Consider the following 22,793-nt stretch of genomic DNA (forward strand, 5'->3'; position numbering starts at 1 on the left):
ACCCATAAGTAATAAGACACACTACAAAAAAAAGTGGTCTTTTCCAACACTTTAATAGCAGCACTTCATTTAAATGTAACTACAAAATATGCAAAATACCTTATTTTAATCAGAGAGTTGTTTTGGGCTAAATTTTCATGAAGCCCAACCCACTCCAGAAATAGCCTCCTTTAATTTGAGAACTGTTTTGCCCTAAACCTAACCGGCCAATTCCATGTTCTCTCTCCCTCACCCCTCTACTTCCTCTTTCGCCGACTTCTCACGGTTCTTCACACCTCAACTGAACGCCATTTGCAGCTCTCCACCCGTCTCACCTCCTGCCTCAGTTCGTGTCGCCGCAATGGCTACTAGCCGCTGGATTGAGGTGTTCAGTAAACCACGATGTCACCGTTCAGATGCGTTCGCCGACTGAGTGATTGGTGGCTTCCATTCTCGGTTAGTCTTTGCTGCTTGTTGATTTGTTGGTTTCAATATTTGTAAATTAATAATCGTTGTGTAATTGAGCGATTTATAAGTCCAAGGAGCTGCCAAACACGCGCATCCAACCTGATCGTCGCTGGTTTGGTGAGCTTTCTCAGCACAAGAACTTGTTGACATGTATTTTTCACCCTTTTTCTGCTGTGTTGATTGGTCCAATTGTTTCTTATATATTGAAAATATGTTAATTGAAGTATAGTTATTTATTTGGACAACTTTGTACAGACAGTTGTTTCACTATTACCATGTAATTTTTGTTTTTTTCATAATCTTGTAGAATTGAATGGCCTGGAATATCTAATTACTAGATTTATTGCAGGAAATGCGAGGGTTGTAAATCAGAAAGAGCTTGAATTCTTCCGTGAAGAGCTCCAAGACCGGATGAAAAATCCCTATAATGTCATATTGAAGGAGAGAAAGCTGCCACTGTCCCTTTTAAATGACCATCAGAAGGTATTATTTATCCTCTTTATTTCTTATTTCATTTTTAGATGTGGAGCTCTCATATGGTGATATTTGAAACTAAGATAATTTGATGTTTTTTAGTAGTTATAGGGAACCTACAGAGACAATATAAATAGTCATACAATTACTAGGATTTATGTTCTGAAATGCCTTACCTTTATGTTTAATCTGTGAAGCAAGCCAGAGTGCATCTTCTTGATATAGAGCCTTTTGGGGATGCATTTGGACCAAAGAGAAAGAGGAAGCGCCCAAAGCTTTTAGCTGCAGGCATATGGAGCTATAACTGTTCTATCTTGATAAAAAAGTTTGAAATCAAAATGCCATTTACATTCAGTTTTTTGGCTCTTCTCTCACTCTCTCTCTCTTTTAAAGAATCCATTTGGTTGTTTGGAAGAATAATTCTGAAACTTTTTTCTCTTCAATATGTTACGTGTTTTAGATGCCAGAGATCCCCAAGGCACTAGATGCTACCATTTAGAGAAGCATTTGAGAGAGCATTGCAAACATAAACACATGATTCTTCTGTTAAACAAGGTCAGACATTTTTATGTTTGACGTTTTGATTTTTCTTCATCTATTTGTTCTTTGAGTAACTTTTGCTGAATGTTATTATGCTCTCAATCAGTGTGATCTTGTTCCGGCTTGGGCTACAAAAGGGTGGTTGAGGATATTATCTAAGGAATGCCCGGCTCTCGCATTCCATTTCGAGCATTAACAAGTCTTTTGGCAAGGTACATAGTATACATCAATCTTGAAATTACATGTACCAAAGTACTATTGCTTGGCTTCACTTATTTCTCTCTATGTTTTGTTTGACATGTAGAGTTACAATTATGTCTTGTATATAGTGACGGATCCAAAATTCATTGACACTGGATGTTTGTGATAGTTTCTCATGATGTATGAGTGCTAAATTGATTTTTTTTTTATTTTTTTATTTTTTTACATTAAAAGTTTAAAAATCCGTATAATTTTTATAGAATTTTTTATTGTTTTTCAGCAAACCATGTATACTCAAACCTCCTTTATGGATCTCTGGCAGCTCCAATTGATATTCAGAAGGGCTCAATCTTCCCCTTTCTCTATCTCTGTTCAACCCAAATCATGGTCTGCACTATCCTTACATCAATCTCAGTTTGCTATTGCTCATTTAGATTTTTCTTCTTAACTACGGAATTCTAGTATCAAATGAGATTAATAAGTATATATCTGTTTTAGGGAAGTGGATTACGCTGGTCGATACTTAAAAGATGGCCTTGGCAATGGCGAACTGCTTCCTTAACCTCACTCACTTGTGGATTCAGGTTTCTTTCTTTCTTTGTTCACTTTTTTGAGTATAAAGTCCAATTCATATCTTGAATTGAGTTTCTTATTTTTGTAAAATTCTCTCATTTTAGGGTAATTATGCAACACCTTGTTGCTTATTTTCATATTGATTGTACAAGAAAGTTAATTTTTTTCGTCAGGCAGTTCTGTTTTGACAGGATTCGCAAAGGCAGCGGCTATATCTGTTTCGGGAATCAAAATTAAAGAACTAAGTATGGATCAGAAGGCTGAATTGCTGATTTTGGATCAACGGTATCAATCCATGAATTTGATATGCTTTGTATAGCATAATTACTGAGTTGCAACTTATTGGTTCTGATATTCGACGAATGTCATCATGCCAAAGGTAGAGCCCCTTGCGCATTCATTTTGCAAGTGAGTCGTCTTTCTCTTCCTCTTATGATACTGATTTTTCGAGTAACTATCCACTTCATTTCGCAAATTCACTATATTTCTAGGAGTTCTATCACCTCTACTTCAAATCTGGAGGTTCCGATCTTCCTAGGATATTTGGGATGACAGCTTCTCTTGTAAATACAAAGGGTATTCATTCAATTGGTCTAAGCTAAGTTGTCTTGTTCAACTGGCAATATGTCCACGTATTCCATTTTACTTTATCGATTATTATATATATATCGACCTCTCATTTATACTTTGGTTCTTTGTCATCAAGGTCCGTAATCAGACCTCATGCTTGGGAAACTTATCTGCAGCTTAAATGGACACAGGTGATCCACTTAACCTCATGCTTTTAAGTTATTATTTGCTTGGTAAGTTCCATTCTCTAGACTGGCAAATTTCATTGTATCTTTCTCAATTTCATCTATACAATTAATAGCTTAATGATCTTTAGGAGTTTAGAGCTCATTTTTACGGGTATCTATGCAGTGCACGTCTGCCACAACACAAATTAGAAAGGGCGAAACAAGGAAGACAAGGTGACTTGATGCTTATCAAATATTAACAAAGGTTTGGTTTTCTAATTCTGAGTTTTTTGCTTCTTTTCTTGCATGATTAATTAGCTGTATTAAATAAGAGAAGAACGAGTCAATGAAGCATAGCTTTTCAATCCTCTGTTTCTGCATTCTTTTACTACTTTTCCCTGTTCCTTTGATTCCGGAACTACGAGACCTTCAAAAAGTGTTCACTGAACAATACGGGAACAGTCTCGAACCGTTTACTAATAAGCAGGTGCAATAGATTAGATTAGATTAGATTCTCTAGTCTAATGTAGATTAGTAGTTTCAGGTTTCATTTGCAGCTGACTTGTTAAATGAAACATGCAGTTTGCTGAGAGTTTTGTGCCAGTTTCTGCTACAAAGGGATGAAACTTGAGCTCCTTGATGAAATAGCAGCAGAATTCAATCTGAATTGGAATTCTAAATTCTTGCAAAATGCTCACTTCACATGTAAGCCTCATTCTCTACATTCCTTGATGCTTTGTGTTGTGATACTTCTCTTGAGTAGCGTTTCCGTGTTCATTTATGTGCAGCATAGACTTGGTGTTGATTTTTTAGCAAGATGAGAAGCATGGGCATTCATCTTTCAAGAACAAAAGAAACACATGGAAGAATGGGATTGAAGAGGGGTATAATCTTTCTAGAAGCAGCAGTGAAGATGAGACGACATTGTCCGAAAGACGAGATAGCAAAGATTTAGCTAGTTCAACTTTAGTGGCTGTTCACTATCACAGTTTTGAGGCACATTCCAAAAAATATTATATGGAATTACTAAACAGGGATTTAGCGACAAAACATTTCGTCGGTATAATTTAATCTGAGCATTGAACTTTTAAATTGCCGACCAATTTTCTGTCGGTAAATTTTGTTTTTTTTGTTTAAATCGATTTTAGGGGCGGTTTAAACCGCCATTAGAAAAGCGTCACTATTAAAAACCTTACCCCGACGCTCGTGTAAAACCGTCGCTAAATGTAGCAACAGTGGTATTCACAACACTTTTCCGATGCTTTATAAGACCGTCGCTAATAGTTATACCGACGGTTAAAACCGTCGCTACAGTAGAAAAAATCCGTCGGTAAAGGATTCTTTTTTTGTAGTGACACACACATTTACAATACGTTATCAGTACGAAACCCTAGCCGTCTGAGCACGCCTCCCATCAATCGTAGACGATCCTAGCCACTATCGTTTTTATTCAATTTGTTGCGCCATCGGTTCAGGTACGCTCCAGCTACGAGTCTATGTGTTCTTCATCGTCGTTTGTGTCAATTTGGTATCCATTTTCTTTCTGTTTTACAATTTTAGTTATTTTCATATTCCGATCCATCTTATAGTTTCGTTCATTAGATTTTGATTCTAATCGAATTATTAGATTAATTTTCTGAAAATATCAAAATTATTCTGTCTTCTGTTAAATCGTATAAAGGTATCAGGTAGGGATAATAAATCCAGGTCTAGTCTGATCAATTAAAACTTGTAATCTGCAGAAAAAAAAAATTACCAAAGCCCTCATAGTTTCTCTATAATCAGCTCCTTCTCCCTCCTTTAAATACGTGTATAGATAGATTCATGCTTTCCAATTAGGTATCGGAAACCTGATTTATTGCCCTAGATTTCTGCAGGTGTTGGGTAAGGATTTGGGGGTGAGTTTTGTATCTTCTAGGTTTTATTCCTTCTGCATTTTTATAGTCGGGTTCTATTAGTTAGCGACTAAGCGGCTAGTAAAATTTCAGTCTTTATTGTTCTTTTAGGTTGCAGCTATTTAGTTTTGCAAAATCAAGAGTTGGCCATAAAAATCTGTTATTAGCTCTGTTTGATTTGTTTCCTGAATTGGGCGGTGGGTGTCTTTGATTCGGAATTAAAGACTGGATATTTGAACTTGAGCTTTAGGCGTTTGCTTTGATTTAGCATGGCCTCCTACCGGCCGTTTCATCCACAGCCCGCATTCCCTCCACCACCTCCAGAATCTTCATTCCCTCCTCCACCTCCACCACCTGCACCAGCACAACAGCCCCTGCCTCCTCCTATGTACTACCCTACATCACAGTATTCATTAGGTAGTGCAATGTTTTCAATAGTTCACTTTTCATGTTATGAGAAATCATATGCTGTCTTGATACTCGAAATAAAGTATTTCAAGTGAGGTATAATAAATTCGCAAAGAGAGTTGTATAAGATAACTAAAGTATTTCAAGTGAGGTATAATAAATTCGCAAAGAGAGTTGTATAAGATAACATACAATATGGTCTGACAATTTTAAGTTGTACTCTGTAATCCGTGTATATAGAATATGTTCATCAATGTGATGTGACAACGGGGAAGAACTAGAGTATGAAATCATAGTAAATTTAAAAGATACAATATAGCTCAAGACGCAATAAGATATTGTATTATACATTTGCTTTTGAAGTTCTTAAAGATTTGAAGTTTTAGTCTCACATATTAGAGCCTGCTAAACATAGTTTAAAGTTAATCTATTAGCTAAAATATCATCTTATTTAAAATATATAATGCAATTTGAGCTGTTTTTGCCTTAAATTGGGGATGTGACTACCTAGTGTTTTTATTTTGGAGCTATTGCACAATGATTAATGACAACAGACTCTTGATTTTTACATTGGCTGCTGTTGGTTCATAAATCATTTCGTTTTATGGAGATTTCATTGTTTAAGGTTCAAAATAAAGAGTCCAAGCCAAGAGTATATGTTTCTAGTTATATTCTTAGAATTTTGATGTTGAGAAATCTGTAACTTCTTGATCTTATCTTCTTGCTGCCTTTGAATGCTGATTTGCTTTCTTCACTTAATGCTATGAAGTAATTCTGAATCTGGCTGATACATTTATGTGTTCATATAGCCTTAGGATATCTCGGTTGATATGTGATTAGTATGTCCTAATTGATAATTTGTTTTTCTTATATATATATATAGTGAACTATGTCGAACCTTACGAAACTTGAATTTGATGCCCTTGATATTACTGGAGACAACTATTTATCTTGGGTGTTAGATGCTGAAATTCACCTAGATGCAAAAGAACTTGGTGATACAATCAAAGCAGGAAATGAAGCTACCAGTCAAAACAAGGCAAAAGCTATGATATTTCTTCGTCATCACCTCCATGCAGATCTTAAAATTGAGTACCTGACTGTGAAAGATCCACAAGTCCTTTGGAATAATCTAAAGGATAGGTATGACCACCAGAAAAATGTGATATTACCTAAAGCTCGTCATGAATGGTCTAATTTAAGACTACAAGATTTTAAGTCAGTAAGTGAATATAACTCAGCCATGTTCAGAATTACTTCACAATTGCTATTATGTGGAGACAAAATCACTGATGCAGAAATGTTAGAGAGAACATACTCTACTTTTCATGCAAATAATGTTGTCCTGCAGACACAATATCGTGAAAAAGGGTTTAAGAAATATTCTGAGCTTATATCTTGTCTCCTTGTGGCTGAGCAAAATAATGAATTATTGATGAAAAATCATGCGTTGCGTCCAACTGGTTCTGCTCCATTCCCTGAAGCGAATGTGACATCATATAATATGAAAGAAAAGGATCATAATAGTAGTGGTTGAGGACGTGGCCGTGGACGTGGTCACGGACATGGAAGTGGATGTGGATATGGTCGAGGTCGAGGTGGTTATTTTAAGAACTCACAATCCCACCAGAAGTGGGACAATAAAGATGGTCACAGACACGGAAAAGATAACAATGCAGGAGTGACCAATACATGTTACCGCTGTGGAGGAAAAGGCCATTGGTCTCGCACATGTCGTACACCAAAGCGTTTTGTTGATCTTTATCAACAATTGTTGAAGCAAAACAACAAGAAAGAAACAAATCTTGTGTATGAAGATGGCGCAGATGACTTTGATTGTAGAAATACAACCCTGAAGGTTGATGATTTCATTCCCCCCTCTGGCAATGATATAAATTAGACATAGAAATAGTAGACATTATTTTCATTATTTTTGGATGTTACTAGGATTTCTTTATTATTATGTTTTTATGGATTTGTGTTAAACTATGAGTTTATGATTTTATGGATTTTATTTTGAATTTTATATGCATGAGATATTATTGAACTTGAGTTGTTAAAGTTATTTATGTGACTATTAATTTATTTATTTTGAAGAACATGGATAGTGAAGAATTATGTCTAGCAGACAGTGCAACTACTCATACCATACTGAGAAGTAGGAAATATTTCTCTCATTTGACAATGAAAGAAACTTGCGTTAATACTATATCGGGTAGTTCAAAGATTATTGAAGGCTCCGGAAGAGCAAATATATTATTATCTATGGGAACGAAATTTGACATTATGGATGCATTATACTCTCCCAAGTCTCAAAGAAATTTATTGAGTTTTAAAGATATCCGTCAGAATGGATATCATATTGAGACAATAAGTGAAGGAAATGTAGAATACCTTCAAATCACGAGTATTACCCAAGGCACTAAACATGTTGTTGAGAAATTACCTGCATTCTCCACTGGATTGTACTACACTAATATTAGTACAATTGAATCATATGCTATAGTAAACCAGAAGTTTACTGATAATGTTACTGTTTGGCATGACCGATTAGGCCATCCGGGTTCAATAATGATGCGAAAAATAATCAAAAATTCATGTGGACATTCATTGAAGAACCAGCAGATTCTTCCTAATGATTTTACATGTGTTGCTTGCTCACAAGGAAAATTAATAATTAGGCCTTCACCAGCCAAAGTTATACATGAATCAATCAATTTTCTGGAACGCTTACAAGGAGATATTTGTGGGCCAATTCAACCACCGTGTGGATAATTTAGATATTTTATGGTTTTAATCGATGCCTCGACTAGATGGTCACACGTCTCCCTATTATCAACTCGCAACCTGGCATTTGCGAGATTACTTGCTCAATTAATTAGATTAAGAGCACATTTTCCAGATTTTCCTTTGAAAGCAATTCGCCTCGATAATGCTGGTGAATTCACTTCACAAGCTTTTAATGATTATTGTATGTCCATTGGGATAAATGTTGAACATCCTGTAGCTCATGTTCATACACAAAATGGTCTAGCTGAATCGTTAATTAAACGTTTGCAGTTGATTGCTAGACCATTACTTATGAAGTCCAAACTTCCAATATCAGCTTGGGGACATGCTATATTACATGCAGCAACATTAATTCGCATCAGGCCAACGAGTAATCAACAATTATCCCCATTACAATTGGTTCTCGGTCAGGAACCAAATATTTCTCATTTGAAAGTCTTTGGATGTGCGGTATATGTTCCAATTGCCCCACCACAACGCACTAAGATGGGTCCTCAAAGGAGGATGGGAATATATGTTGGATTTGAATCTCCATCAATCATTAAGTATCTAGAGCCAGCTACTGGAAATCTATTTAAGGCTCGATTTGCTGACTGTCATTTTAATGAGTCAGTTTTTCCAACATTAGGGGGAGAAAAGAAACAGTTGGAAAAAGAAATTAGTTGGAATGAATTATCTCTGTCTCATTTTGATCCTCGTACTAAAGAATGTGAAATAGAAGTTCAAAAGATAATTCATTTATAAAACTTAGCGAATCAATTGCCAGACGCATTTTCTGACCCAAAGAGAGTGACCAAATCACATATTCCAGCTGTAAATGCTCCAAATATAATTAAAGTCCCTGAAGGACAACATCCAACTGCTAATGAGTCTCACACACGTATGAAGCGTGGTAGACCTGTCTGTTCCAAAGATAAGAATCCTCGAAAAAGAAAAGGAGCAGAAATTGACAATGGCCTTTCCGAGGAACCAAAGAACAATGAAGGATCTCCTGAAGAGACTATAAACATGACAAAGAAAGAAATCTAGGTACCTGAGAATGAAGAGATCTCTATTAATTATGTCATGTCTGGAATAAAATGGAATCGAAATAAAATCGACGTCGATGAAATTTTTGCATGCAATGTAGCAGTTGATGTTATGGATAAAAATGAGGATCATGAACCAAAATCCATTAAGGAGTGTACACAAAGTAATGATTGGCCAAAATGGAAAGAAGCAATTGAGACAGAATTGAAATCTCTTGCAAAGAGAGAAGTATTTGGACCTGTAGTCCGTACACCTAAAGGTGTAAAACCAGTGGGACATAAATGGGTCTTTGTGAGAAAAAGGAATGAAAATGATGAAATTGTGAGATATAAAGCACGCTTAGTTGCACAAGGATTCTCACAAAGACCTGGAATTGATTATGAAGAAACATATTCTCCTGTGGTGGATGCAACTACTTTTAGGTTTCTCATGAGTCTGGCAATGAGAGAAGGACTTGATTTACGTTTAATGGACGTAGTCACAGCCTCCTTATATGGTCCACTGGATAATGAAATTTATATGAAAGTCCCGGAAGGATTTAAACTGCCTGAAGCAGCAAGATCTAGTTCTCGAGAACATTACTGCATAAAGTTAAATAGATCTCTTTATGGATTGAAACAATCAGGGCGTATGTGGTATAATCGCCTTAGTGAATATTTGATAAGAGAAGGCTATAAGAATGACCCTATCAGTCCATGCATTTTTATTAAGAGATTTGGGTCTGGATTTGTCATAATTGCAGTGTATGTTGATGATTTAAATATCATCGGAACTCCTGAAGAGATTTCACATACAGTGGAATATTTGAAAAAAGAATTTGAGATGAAAGATCTTGGAAAGACAAAATTTTGCTTGGGATTGCAAATTGAACATCTGAAAGATGGAATACTTCTGCATCAAACAACATACACAGAAAAGGTGCTTAAGAGATTCTATTTTGATCAAGCACACCCGTTGAGTAGCCCAATGGTTGTAAGATCACTTGATGTAGATAAGGACCCATTCCGTCCTCGGGAAAGCAATGAAGAAGTTCTTGGTCCAGAAGTACCATACTTAAGTGCAATTGGGGCATTGATGTACCTTGCTAGTCATACAAGACCCGACATATCATTTTCTGTGAATTTGTTAGCAAGGTTTAGCTCATGTCCAACCCGAATGCATTGGAATGGGATTAAACATGTATTCCGTTACCTTCAAGGTACGAAAGATATGGGCTTATTCTTTTCTAACCAGTCCAAAGAGGACTTGATTGGTTTTGCTGATGCAGGATATTTGTCCGATCCTCATACTGCTCGATCACAAACAGGATATGTGTTTACATGTGGTGATACTGCAATTTCTTGGCGTTCTATGAAGCAAACCATAGCAGCTACTTCTTCTAATCATTCAGAAATTTTAGCTATTCATGAAGCTAGTCATGAATATGTATGGTTACGGTCTGTAACTCAACATATTCGAGAAGATTGTGGTCTATCTACCGGAAAAGAAGCTCCAACAATTTTATATGAAGATAATGCTGCATGCATTGCACAACTGAAGGAAGGATACATTAAAGGAGATAGAACGAAGCATATCTTACCAAAATTCTTCTTCACCCATGATCTACAAAAGAATGGTAATGTGAAAGTTCAACAGATTCGTTCAAGTGACAATTTGGCGGATTTATTCACCAAGGCGCTTCCAACTGCTACTTTCAAGAAGTTAGTTTATCGCATTGGATTGCGTCGTTGTAAAGATTTTTAGCTATGTATTCAGGAGGGGGAGTAAATGCGTGTTGCACTCTTTTCCTTGACCATGGTTTTTCCCACTGGGTTTTCCTGGTAAGGTTTTTAATGAGGCAGCATCCCCAAGCGCATTTACTTATTTTTGTATAATGGACATCCAAGGGGGAGTGTTATAAATAATGTAATGGATGACCATTATACCCCTGTTATATCTATATATATACTACACCCATAAGTAATAAGACACACACATTTACAATAAAAAGATCTTTTTTTTTTAATTGTTTCATAAAAAAGGATCTTACTTTGTTATTGTTTTGTTTTTCGTTTTTTTCTCTAATTTTGCTTAAATAATTAAACTTGTAATTTATAATTTGTTATGTACTAATATTAATTTACATTTGGATAATTAGAAATTTTTTTGATAGAAATTGGGATGAGACAGAACTTGGACGGGATGAGTACCCATGGTCCAAGAATTGACAAACCCGTAATATATATATATATATAACATGAGAGTTTGAACAAGAGAAATTAAATTAACCTTATATAATAGTCAAGATATTTCATAAATTCATAAAAAAAAGTTATTTTCCATAAAAGAAATAGTCCAGTTGTTCTTTTTTATGAAAAATCATTAATAACTAATCATCAAATCAATTAATTAATTTCTTCCAAAAAATAAAATGATAAATTGCTCATTAATTTAATAAAAATTGTTGAAATTTATTTCTAAAAATAATAATACTGTAACATTAAAAAAAATCCATTATAATATTTAAGATAGTGATATATAGATAATTTATGAATCTGTTAATCCATGCTCTTTTTAGGTTGCAAAATAGTATAACATATACGCTCTTTTATGGTGGATAATACTATACAAGTCTATTTCTTACAATTCTATAATATAACATCATTTCTTAACAAGAAAATGTAGTTTGGCATGGACTTCCTCTCATTCAAGTCTATATGTCCAATCATCATTTGTGTATCCTCTTAGTTTGATACCACAAAGAATTATCCATTGTTGCTTTAAAATACCTTAGTATTCTTTTCAGAGTTGCCCAATATGCTTGTTTAAGGTTGGACTGATATCTACTCATAATCTTAGTGGCGTGCCATATATCTAGTCTATATAGAGTACATTAGACTATTAACAGTACTAGCATTGGGAACATGTTCCATACGTTCTTTCTCTTGTTGTGTTCGGGGACACATTTTTATTCTAAGGGTTATGTCCTTTTGATATTTGACTATCAATGGGCTTGTAATTTCACATATTGAATCTATCGATGACCTTATTGACATATTTCTTGAGACAAATCCAACAATTTCTTTGAATGATTTCTTAAAATCTTAACTCCAAGAATAGACGTTGCTTCACCCATGTCTTTAATTTCAAAACTCGAGTTAAACCAAGCTTTGATTTGGTTTTCACATTCCATCTCATTTCCTGCTATAAGGATGTCATCAACATATAATGATAGAACAACAAATTTACTTCCAGATCGTTTTGTATAGACGCAATGGTCTGCTTCAATTAGGTTTAAGTCATTTGATATCATCCCATTGTGAAATCGAATGTACTATTGTCTAGAAGACTATTTAAGCCCACAAATTGGTTTACTCAATTTGCAAACCTTTTCATTCGATACTGTGTACAATAAAGCCTACATATTGTTCCATGTCGATTTCTCCGTTCATTTTTCAATTGAGAAAACCAGTCTTAACATTCATTTAATGTGTAGATCGAGATCCAAACTTGCCACGATATCTAGAATTAGCCTAACTGATGTAAACCTCACAATATGTAAGAAGGTTTCCTGAAAATATACTCTCTTTTTTTGTAGCCCTTAACGACCAAACGAGTTCTGTACCTTTGCTTAATACCATCATTCTTTTGCTTTACTTTCAAAAATCCACTTGCTCCCAATAGCTTTTTGTCCCTCTAGTATATTAACCAACTGCCAAACATGGTTGGATCTTATGGAATTCATTTTCTCTTCCAATGTCGTAATTCATTCATTTTTTTCGTACATGAGAGGGCCTCTTTTATATTGTTAAGCTTCACACTATCTTGTGGAGTGACTAAAAGAGTTATGCCTTCAATATTGAATCAATGATGTTTGACTTTTTGACTTTCAGTACGACGTGGTTCCAAATCTTGATAAACATATCTCATATATTTGTCGTAATTTGGAATGCTCCCACCTAGACCATGTTTTATATTCTCGTTGGAGTAGGAAATCATACTCCTATTTAAGGTAGGATATAGATCGTTCATAACATTATAAGGTATTAATGTTCGTTTTCCTTAATATTTCTCCCACTCGAATGGAGAGATCTGTTCGAATCTAGTACCTCGAATAAAGTGAGATCATGGTAAACTTCCCCTAATTTAATGAACTCGTTCTCTAAAAAGACAATGTCTTGTGATTCGAATTCTATCACTCGTCCTTTATCATTTTCTCTCACTAGGACATACCTTTTTGATACATTCGGGCATCTTATAAAGATACTTTTTCACCTTTTGGAATTAGTTTTTCAAACTTACTTGAGGTACCATGAAAGAAAACGATGCAACCCTATGGTTTAAGATGACTTAAATTAGGTTTGTGACCTATTTGTAACTCATATGGAGTGGAGTTAACAAGTTTGGAGGGAACTCAGTTAAGGACATAAGTAGATCTGAGCAAGTTATCTAACCATATCGAAAAGAGTTCTATTTCTCCTCTCAACAACACCATTATTGTTGTGGAGTGCGCATAATTGACAATTGAAAGTTAATCCGCTTTTCATCATATAAATCTCTAGATTCATCTGAAAGATATTCTCAACCACATTCGATTCTCAAAGTTTTAATAGTGTCATCTAATTGATTTTCTATAAGGTACGTAAACTTTCTGAAGCAGTTTAAAGCTTCAGACCTGTGAAAATTTAAATAGACGTGACCATACCTAGTATAGCCATCAATAAAAGCAAAGAAATGGTAGGCTCCATGGGTATCCTTCACATGCATCATCTGAATAAATTAATTGCAAAGGATATTCAGCTCTAGTAGCTTTTTTAAACGGGTTTCTAAACATCTTTCCCTTAAAACATGATTCATAACGAGATAATTGAACCTTATTTGGGAAAATGACTCATTTGATCTTGACTGATGTGGTTTAGTCTAGAATCCAATAACAAAAACATCTTTATTACACATAAGAACATAAGTAGTATTGTAGGAAAAGGAACTGGCATTGTAATCAATATGCAAAATAGTTAGACCATTCGAAAGGTAACCATAACCATAATAGGTTTCACCCAAACACAAATTTAATCTATTATCTTTAAAATAAAAAAAATGAACCTAGGTTTATGTTAGCCCCATTTTATATAGAGTTTTAGGTATATTATAAGCCTCGTTTATATGTTTTTATCACTTTTACATCCTGGTTTATAGTATCTTCTGTCCATTATTTGTCTGATGATCATTTGGAGTTGTTTCAGGAACAATCAAGCACAAAATGGGGTAAAACGGATCAAAACAGGACTTAGTCAAAGACTTGCCCGACAAGCTGACACTTGTGCTCGACGAGTACCACCATTGCTCATCGGGAGGATCCACTAAGCGAACAGTCAAACTTTCCAAGTCAATAATCAATAATGAATGCAAGTCAAGCCAAGTGAAACACGAAGTTGACATGTTGCTTGATGAGCAACAACGACAGGGAAAGATCCTATTCCATCTCTAACTCAGGAGTTCTAATCTGAATCGACTTCAAACCTTATGATTTGACTCTAAAGTGGTTGGGAGACCTAAATAGACCAGGGAAAGGATTTAAACACTATAAATAGAGGGCTTATGCTATGTATAATTCATTTAGTTTTCATTGTACAATTACATTATAGCTTTAGCTTTAGTTTTAGTTCGTTTTTAGTTCAAGTAAGTTCAAGTTCGATTTTTATACTTTCTATCAAGGTACATTCGTTTTTTATTTGTAAGATTTCAATATCGTTTGTTTTCATCCCTTATTTATCTTATCGTTTATTTAAGTTCTTTTTCATCTCGTCTTTCATTCATTCATCTTGAGTTTAATAAACGTATTCGATAAACATGGGCTCACCTTCAATCCATCTTACCCATAATTCCTGTGTTTTAGCTTGAACATAAGCTAAATCACTTTTGGGCTAAGATAAAGGTGAACCGTGTTTAACGATATGGATCAATAAACTATTGTTTAAATCGTGTTGAACGAGAGATTCAGTTAGGATTTATTTACTCATCTTAAGCTAAGAAACCTAACCAAGTAATTAGCAAAAGAGGTTGAATTGTGAAACCTAATCAAGTAAATGATTCAACCGAGTAACCTAAACTTTACCTATACCTTAACCGAATAGTGCGGCTTCGTTGTCTAAGTCACTGCTTAGCTTTGGTGTTAATTATAATTCATGCTTCTTAGTAACTTTAGGGATTTTGCCTAACCAAGCATCGACCTAAAGGAATTAGGAATAGAGTTAGCAATTCTAGGCCGGGATTACTATCTCATTAAGGAAAACTACCATCTTGAGTCTTATCTTTATTGCAACACAACATAATTTATCCTATAGTAGTTAACACGGGAATCCAATATCTTAGCCTTCCACTCATTCATTAGACAACCGGTTATTAATCTATTGCTTTGTAGTTTAAATTAGCATTAAAGTGACAACAATTCAAATCATCTTAATTATTCTTTAGATAATATAAAGTTTTTATACGAGTAAGGAATTGAAACCTAGTCTTTGTGGAATCGATACCATTCTTAGGAACGTTTACTACTTGAGAACGAAACAAGAATAATAACAATAACATTATTAAGCTATAAAACTTTAGCTTATCAGTTTAACATAGTTGTTACTGTAGGAAAATATTAGTCCAAAAAGACATCGAAACAAGAATAATAACAATAACATTATAAAATTATTATTAAACTGAAATTATGGGTGCAAACGAAGTTATGGAAAACTTGAATTGACGAATTGAAAATGGGACGGAGTAATTTGAGGCTTGTATTAACAGTTTTCTTAAAATAGATTTAGCCGTTATTGGCTATCGTCTCCCGGGATACAACAAATTCATAAACGAACTCAACCGTATGTAGAAATTATCACCGGAATAGAACTATAGAATGAACAGAAAAACAACTATGAAAGTTGTAGGATCAAAAGAAAACAAAGTAAAATAACTTTCGAAATAACAAAAGTTTTCTCCTGTACACTTTCTATGTACTTTTTTTATTTTTCCTTTCAAACGCAAAAACAATATATTCTTAAAATCTTCATTCTTTTTCTTAAGTTTTCTATCATATTTTTATCTTAATGGAATTTTAAAAGAAAAGTTAAACAATAAAGGAAATACAAAATTGCTTCCTTATATACGTTTGACCGCAAAAATGAAAAAACCAAAATTTTGTTTTTTTATATATTAAATGAGTGTTGCCATACATTTGTATATCTAATTTGTTCGATTATCTCATTTGTGTCGACCTTTCTATAATTCATTTAAAGTTTTATCTAATTTCTTCCGGGTACCTGATAGGGGTGTTTCGTCTCTATCTTTTAGGGTGATTTACGGTTTAATTTTAGATGAGATAAATAAGTTTAATTGAAAAAATAGAATGTTTTAATAAAATAACGTGTAGAAAATTAGGCTAAGGTATAGCAGCGGAAATATAAAAATTTTAACCTATTTTCATAAACCACAAGATCCGTTAACCGTTATTTCATATAAAGATGGATAAGAAGAATTGCCTCTTGATGATCAATCTATTGATGATCAATCTACCGTTGTTAATGAAGTGCCCATAACTCTTCTCCGAGTTCCCCAACACGAAATAAAACACGGGAGGATTAATTTGGAATCAACCGTTGAATAGCAACCAAAGTAGATTGCCTCTAACTAATCAACACAAGATCAAGGATAAAAGAAATAGATGAAAATCAATTGATCAAACGAAGCCGTAGAGAAATCTCGTCCTCGAACTAGGGGTGTCGAATTTTCTCTCTCTTGGACTAGGTGAATTTCGAAAATCACAAGTAGGATATGGCTTGCTTGGATTTCGAAAATCTCAAGGGAATGGATATTTATAATCTCTTGTATCCCCTAGTTAGATAGAATTAGGTTACTGAATAGGAATTCCATTCGGAATAGAATTCCTAATTATTATCTCATTATATATCTAATATATTAAGGATAATAATAATAACCTTATTGGATAATAATAGGAGTATATTAATCTAATTAAAACTTCTAACTTAATTATCTCTTAATTAATTTAATTCCTATTCCTAATCTAATTAGGATTAACAAAATCAAATTAATTATTCATGTGTATCACTACATGAATTTCGACCCCCTTATGTCCATGGGTCTTATTGGGCTCAATTGGGCTTCTATCAATTAATTAACATCTATCTCTCTTTTAGGTTCCAAGTCTTATGTGTGATCCATTAGGTTCTTATTGCTTCTAGCCGTATGCAATGTTATTAAATTAATTTTCAAAAAATTATATTAAATCTTTGCATAACGGAATGATGTACAGAGTATGTGATTAGCAAGTCCGTAATCATTCCCCCAGAGCTATAAGAAGACAGATTGATTCTGTCGTTAACCTTTCCGTATTAGTTACAGTATAATTCGATCCTTTATCAACTACATCCTTGAACTGAATCTTATGACTATGGGTGATGTCAAGTCACATATAGCGAGACGTTCGTTTTACTTGTACAGGCCGAGTCAACTCAAAAAGATAGGTTAAGTGAAATCTGTATTTCTTACTCTTAAGCTATCACCTTGCAAGGATTTAGAGTCGAGTCTTCCACAAGCGATCCATGGATGTATCTCCCATTTATCGGGAGTGATAAATGCTCAATCCAATATATAACGACTCCGCAATTACTTCCTGTGATACCCAACATCTACTGTTCACACCCCAGAGTCATCTCTGTTAAGGATCGTGTTACACCAGAGTCAAAGCATCACATTCCGTAATCCAGAATACCAATTAATATTCCTTTGAGTCCGAGGATTAGTTATACCTATTAATACCAATGAGATGAACAGGTGACAAGGATGAATCTACCCATCCTGTTATCTCAAATCGGATCCCCAATCCTAATGAACAACGTTTCATCGGATCTATGTAACTGTCCAGATATCTGTATATATGAAGCTTGTGAGATCAGCTTTCTGTCGGACAGAAGACATTGTTACATACAAGTCTCAACAGTGATATGTCAATCCCAAACATATCACTTGACTTGGGGTGGTTTTAAGTTTATCAGTTTACTATAAAGTTTTGTCTCACTTCATGCTTGTATGAACACTTTATAATCACTTTAAATAAACTTACGGATTTCCTTTTATTAGACTTTATTTAGTGCTTAAAAGGGATTGCCTTTATATAGTTATAAAACATATATCTCATTAAACAAATGATATAAAGAACAATTCATTTATATTAAGTTTGTATCCTAGAACAATTGTCTATAGGACACTAAACCCCAACATAACGAAATAAAAATAAATTCCGCACTTTCGGGTAATTGTCTTTATTTTTTATTAATTTAGAAAATAAAACGTCAAGCTAACTCGGCTCTTGAGAATTGTATTTCAGGTACGAGAAAGAATCAAAAATACTCCGACATACGCGGGGCGTATCACCCTCCACGCAGGGTGTGGAACACATTGTCAGAAATAATTGCTCAATCCGCAGGCACCACGTGGAACTTACCCACTACCACACGGGGCGTATGAGCAATGATAAGCAATAATGTCTCAATCATGAATGTCAGACTGCAAGATCTTCTAAGTCAACTGACAATACGCGGGGCGTACAACCATACACGCGGGGCGTGTATGGGAAGTTCTTCAGTCCAAAAAACCAGAGACTTACTTACGCAAGGCGTGCTTCAGACTATGCGTGGCGTAAAAGACCCAATTCAAGCAATAAAATCTCAGAAGCTCAACCACGCGAGGCGTACCCCAGTCTACGCGGGGCGTGGTTGAGACAACAAGATCTGGATTTGGTCCACATGCAGGAGATTTCTGACGGAATGGGCAAATACGCGGGGCGTCCTCCACTATACGCGAGGCGTGTCATGGGAAATCTGCAGAAAATCATGTTCCTCCATGCTTGCACCTTGTAAACTTACAATTTTACTCCTAGCTTGATGTGTATAAATAAGAGCGACTAGCACTCATTTAGATAGCTTTGGATATACAACCCTTGTTATAGATTAAGCTCTTGCTACTTGGTTTAGGATTTTATTTTACATAGCAAAACTCTATCACCTTGAGAGCTTGTTCGTTGATTCCGGCATTCCGTCAAAGTTCCGTTCCACTCCGTTCACCAAGCTCGAAAGCTCCACCTCCAAGTCCTAAGAGACGGCCTTGAGTCCGGTTAGCTAGTTCCGAGGGTGGATTCTTCCCTTTTCACTTGCTAATTAGCTTGTACTCTTCTTATGTACTAGGCTTGGTTGTATTCCATATTTACATTCTCCATATTTATAATTTATGATTCATAATCTCTTTTTCTATATATGTGTTGATGTTTGTTATTTGTTTTGATACTCGTAATTGATTATTGTGTAGGGGAACACGATTTCCGACGCCATTCGGGCTATCTTTAGGGATTCATATAGGTGTTGCCTTACCGGAAGTGACGTTCCGGAAACCGTAGGAACTGACAAACCACGGAACTTACGGGCCCTAATTTCTGATCCAAAGCATTAGACACGCCTTGACTAGGAACCATGTAGTCTAAGTACTTCACGGGTCGGTCACACTACACGTAGTCATCATTGCAAGAGTAAATCATTAACCGTATATGTATTGGGAGTCATTGTTTATCATATTTATAACTTATCACCATCCGTATAATTTCGTAGAGTTTTTGTTATATAAATTTGTCTCACCCGTAGTTAGGAGTAGTTTGTAGTTGTTCCCCAAATCAACTCAAAGTATTCACCGCTTAGATAACGTATAAAACCGAGTCGTTTAATATTTGTAGTTATAAATCCCATGGATTCGATACCCGGTCATAACCGGATTATTACTTGATATGACGGGGTACACTAGCCCCTAAGTAGTAGCGTCTAGTAGAGATAGAGCATTTAGGAAGATCACATCCATAGTCGTAATGCACTTATCATTATATATATTTCATAAGCTCTACCTAGCCGTCTACGCACAACATCAGTACCTTATTTAAAAAGTGATTAGCTTATAAAACAGCTTTCCCCACATGTTATGTGGCAACTCAAAACTGTTAAGCACGATGTTCATCATTTCCTTTAAGATATGATTTTTGCGCTTCGCTACTCCATTAGACTGAGGAGAATAATATGGTGTTACTTCGGGATCTGTATACAAGATTGGATACGGAGGAGAGGGAAAGAGACATATATAGTGAGATATGAAGACGCGAGATCTCGGAAAAGTTAAATGTGTGAAGGGTGTAGACCAAAAAGTCCTAGTTGGAGATAAGGATGTCAAGGAACGATGGAGGTCCTATTTTGATGACTTATTTAATGGAGATCGTGGACAAGACGTTGGAGATATAAGTATCCCTCACGATATGATAAATCGTGACTGCATGCGGAGGATTTAAAAGGGTGAAGTCAAAATGACATTAAATAAGATGAGATTAAAGAAAGTAGTAGGACCTGATGACATCCCTATTGAGATTTGGAGATGTTTGGGAGAGAGAGGAATCGAATGGTTGATGACGTTCTTCAACAAAATTTGGAGAAACAATAAGATGTCATCAGAATGGAGGAAAAATATCTTAATCCCTTTGTATAAGAACAAAGACGATGTCCAAGATTGTGCCAACTATCGAGGAATCAAATTAATGAGTCACACTATGAAACTTTGAGAGCGAGTGATTGAACAAAGGCTAAGGAGGACGGTGAAGATCTCGGAAAACCAGTTTGGCTTTATGCCGAGAAGATCAACTATGGAAGTCATCCATCTAATGAGACAATTAATGGAGCACTATCGAAATAAGAAGAAAGACTTGTATATGGTTTTCATTGACTTGGAGAAGGTATATGACAAGGTACCAAGGGAAGTACTTTGGTGGGCCTTAATAAGGAAAGACATTTTGCGGAAATAAATTGACATCATAAAGGACATGTATGAGGGAGCGTGCACGAGTGTACGTACCACTGTTGGGAAGACTGAAGAGTTCCCTATTACGATTGGAGTGCATCGAGGTTCCACACTTAGCACATTTCTTTTTGCCATCATTATGGATGAACTAACGAGTTCACTTCTAGATGGTATACCATGGTGCATGTTGTTTGCAGATGATCTTGTGTTGGTTGATGAGACGAAAGAAGGCGTGGAGAGGAAGTTGGAACTATGAAGACAAACTTTGGAATCTAGAGGCTTTCAGTTGAGCCGAAGTAAGAAATAATATTTGGAGTGTAAGTTTAGTGGTGATAGGAGTAGGGAGATGGGGACAATCATCCTAGATATGAGAGTTGTTCGGGCCTCGGATTGCTTTCGATATTTAGGGTCTATTATCCAAACGGATGGAGAAGTAGATGGAGATGTTGCTCATAGGATTAAATTTGGTTGGATGAAGTGGAAGATGCTACGGGTTTCCTTTGTGACCCCGGCATGCCTAATAGATTGAAGGGAAAATTCTACCGGCAATAATTAGACCAACATTGTTATATGGTACAGAGTGTTGGACAGTGAAACACTGTCACATTCATAAGATGTCAGCGGTGAAGATGCGTATGTTGAGATGGATGTGTGGTCATACGAGAAAGGATCAGGTGAGTAATGAAATAATTAGGACAAAATTAGGGGTTACATCTATTGAGAATAAAATGAGAGAAACTCGACTAAGGTGGTTTGGCCATGTAAGACGAAGAGCGCCTGATGCGCCGGTTAGGAGGACTGGAAAAGTGGCAAAGGGATGTAATGGTGAGGGGTAGAGGAAGACCTAAGCAAACTTGAAATGGGTGATCGAGAGTGATATGAGTTTATTGGGGATTGAGGAAAATATGGTAGTGGATAAGAGGGAGTGGAGGGAGAGAATTTATGTCGCCGACACGACTTGATTTCACGGTTTTATATGATGGTTCATGTTAGCCGACCCCGAATCATTTCGGGACTAAGGCTTTGTTATTGTTGTTGTTGTTTTGAGAGTAAAACTCATAATAAGCTCTTCAGCAGTCATTTTCTTACGTTTATGTTAAAGGTAATTTTTGGAGTTTCTCCAACCGAGTGGCCACTTTTCAATTATAGCGGCCACTTGGAAAGATTCACTAGTTACCATTCTTTCTTCGTGGATTTCATGGACAATGATATGTAAATCTTGCCCTTGACTTACAACAGTCTTTGAATCCACTATAGTATAATTCAGAAACCGCCCAACTAAGAATTTCTTAGCCCCGCAGAATTTCCTAGCCCTGACATCTTCTGCTCTATACTTATGGTCCAATGACTCCCACAACTCTTTTGTCAGTTTCTCAGCTTGAAAAACATTGTAACGTGCATCAGTTAAGCCATTTAAAATATAGTTACAACAAATGAAGTCAGAGTACATCCATGGTTCGATTGCTTTAACATTATCAAGATCATCATTGACAGAGCTAGCCAATTCAAGCATGGTTAAGAAGAAAAACATCTTCTGTTGCCATGTCTTAAAATTCACACCCATGAATTTTTCAAACACAGCATTGTATACATATGTTGAAACAGTAATTATCATGTTCCTAATCCAAAAACCATTGTTAGAACCAAAACCATCTTGAATGGATTTTCCGTGTTCTTCCCATTGTTTCCTAAATCATTCTTGGAACTAGAACCATCTCCAATAATGGCATCATTCCCGTTAGCCATTGTTTTTGAAATAGAAAACATATTAATTTAGAAACAAAATCAACACGGTTTCAAAGAACAATAAACAAAATACAAAAAAAAAATT

The 22,793-nt window shown here is 35.4% G+C and overlaps 1 protein-coding gene across 15 annotated transcripts; it reads left to right on the plus strand.

The window, feature by feature from the left end:
- Positions 1-158: 158 nt before the first annotated feature.
- On the plus strand, positions 159-4,075 carry LOC136223272 (nuclear/nucleolar GTPase 2-like). Of its 15 annotated transcripts, none has more exons than XM_066011194.1 (15): positions 159-435; positions 516-564; positions 797-930; positions 1,119-1,209; positions 1,382-1,476; positions 1,568-1,673; positions 1,766-1,842; positions 1,943-2,049; positions 2,161-2,246; positions 2,409-2,643; positions 2,727-2,811; positions 2,942-2,996; positions 3,157-3,237; positions 3,555-3,677; positions 3,761-4,075. In XM_066011194.1, the coding sequence occupies exons 1-6, from the start codon at positions 382-384 to the stop codon at positions 1,655-1,657; spliced, it is 513 nt and encodes a 170-aa protein (XP_065867266.1). In that variant the 5' UTR covers positions 159-381; the 3' UTR covers positions 1,658-1,673; positions 1,766-1,842; positions 1,943-2,049; positions 2,161-2,246; positions 2,409-2,643; positions 2,727-2,811; positions 2,942-2,996; positions 3,157-3,237; positions 3,555-3,677; positions 3,761-4,075. The 15 variants fall into 15 exon arrangements, 14 of the variants coding, with proteins under 14 accessions (XP_065867266.1, XP_065867268.1, XP_065867267.1 ...); XM_066011196.1 differs by having other exon boundaries at positions 1,791-1,842; positions 1,923-2,049; XM_066011195.1 differs by having other exon boundaries at positions 1,791-1,842.
- Positions 4,076-22,793: the final 18,718 nt, after the last annotated feature.

The sequence above is a fragment of the Euphorbia lathyris genome, chromosome 3 (genome assembly GCF_963576675.1).
Source record: "Euphorbia lathyris chromosome 3, ddEupLath1.1, whole genome shotgun sequence".
Classification (NCBI taxonomy): domain Eukaryota; kingdom Viridiplantae; phylum Streptophyta; class Magnoliopsida; order Malpighiales; family Euphorbiaceae; genus Euphorbia; species Euphorbia lathyris.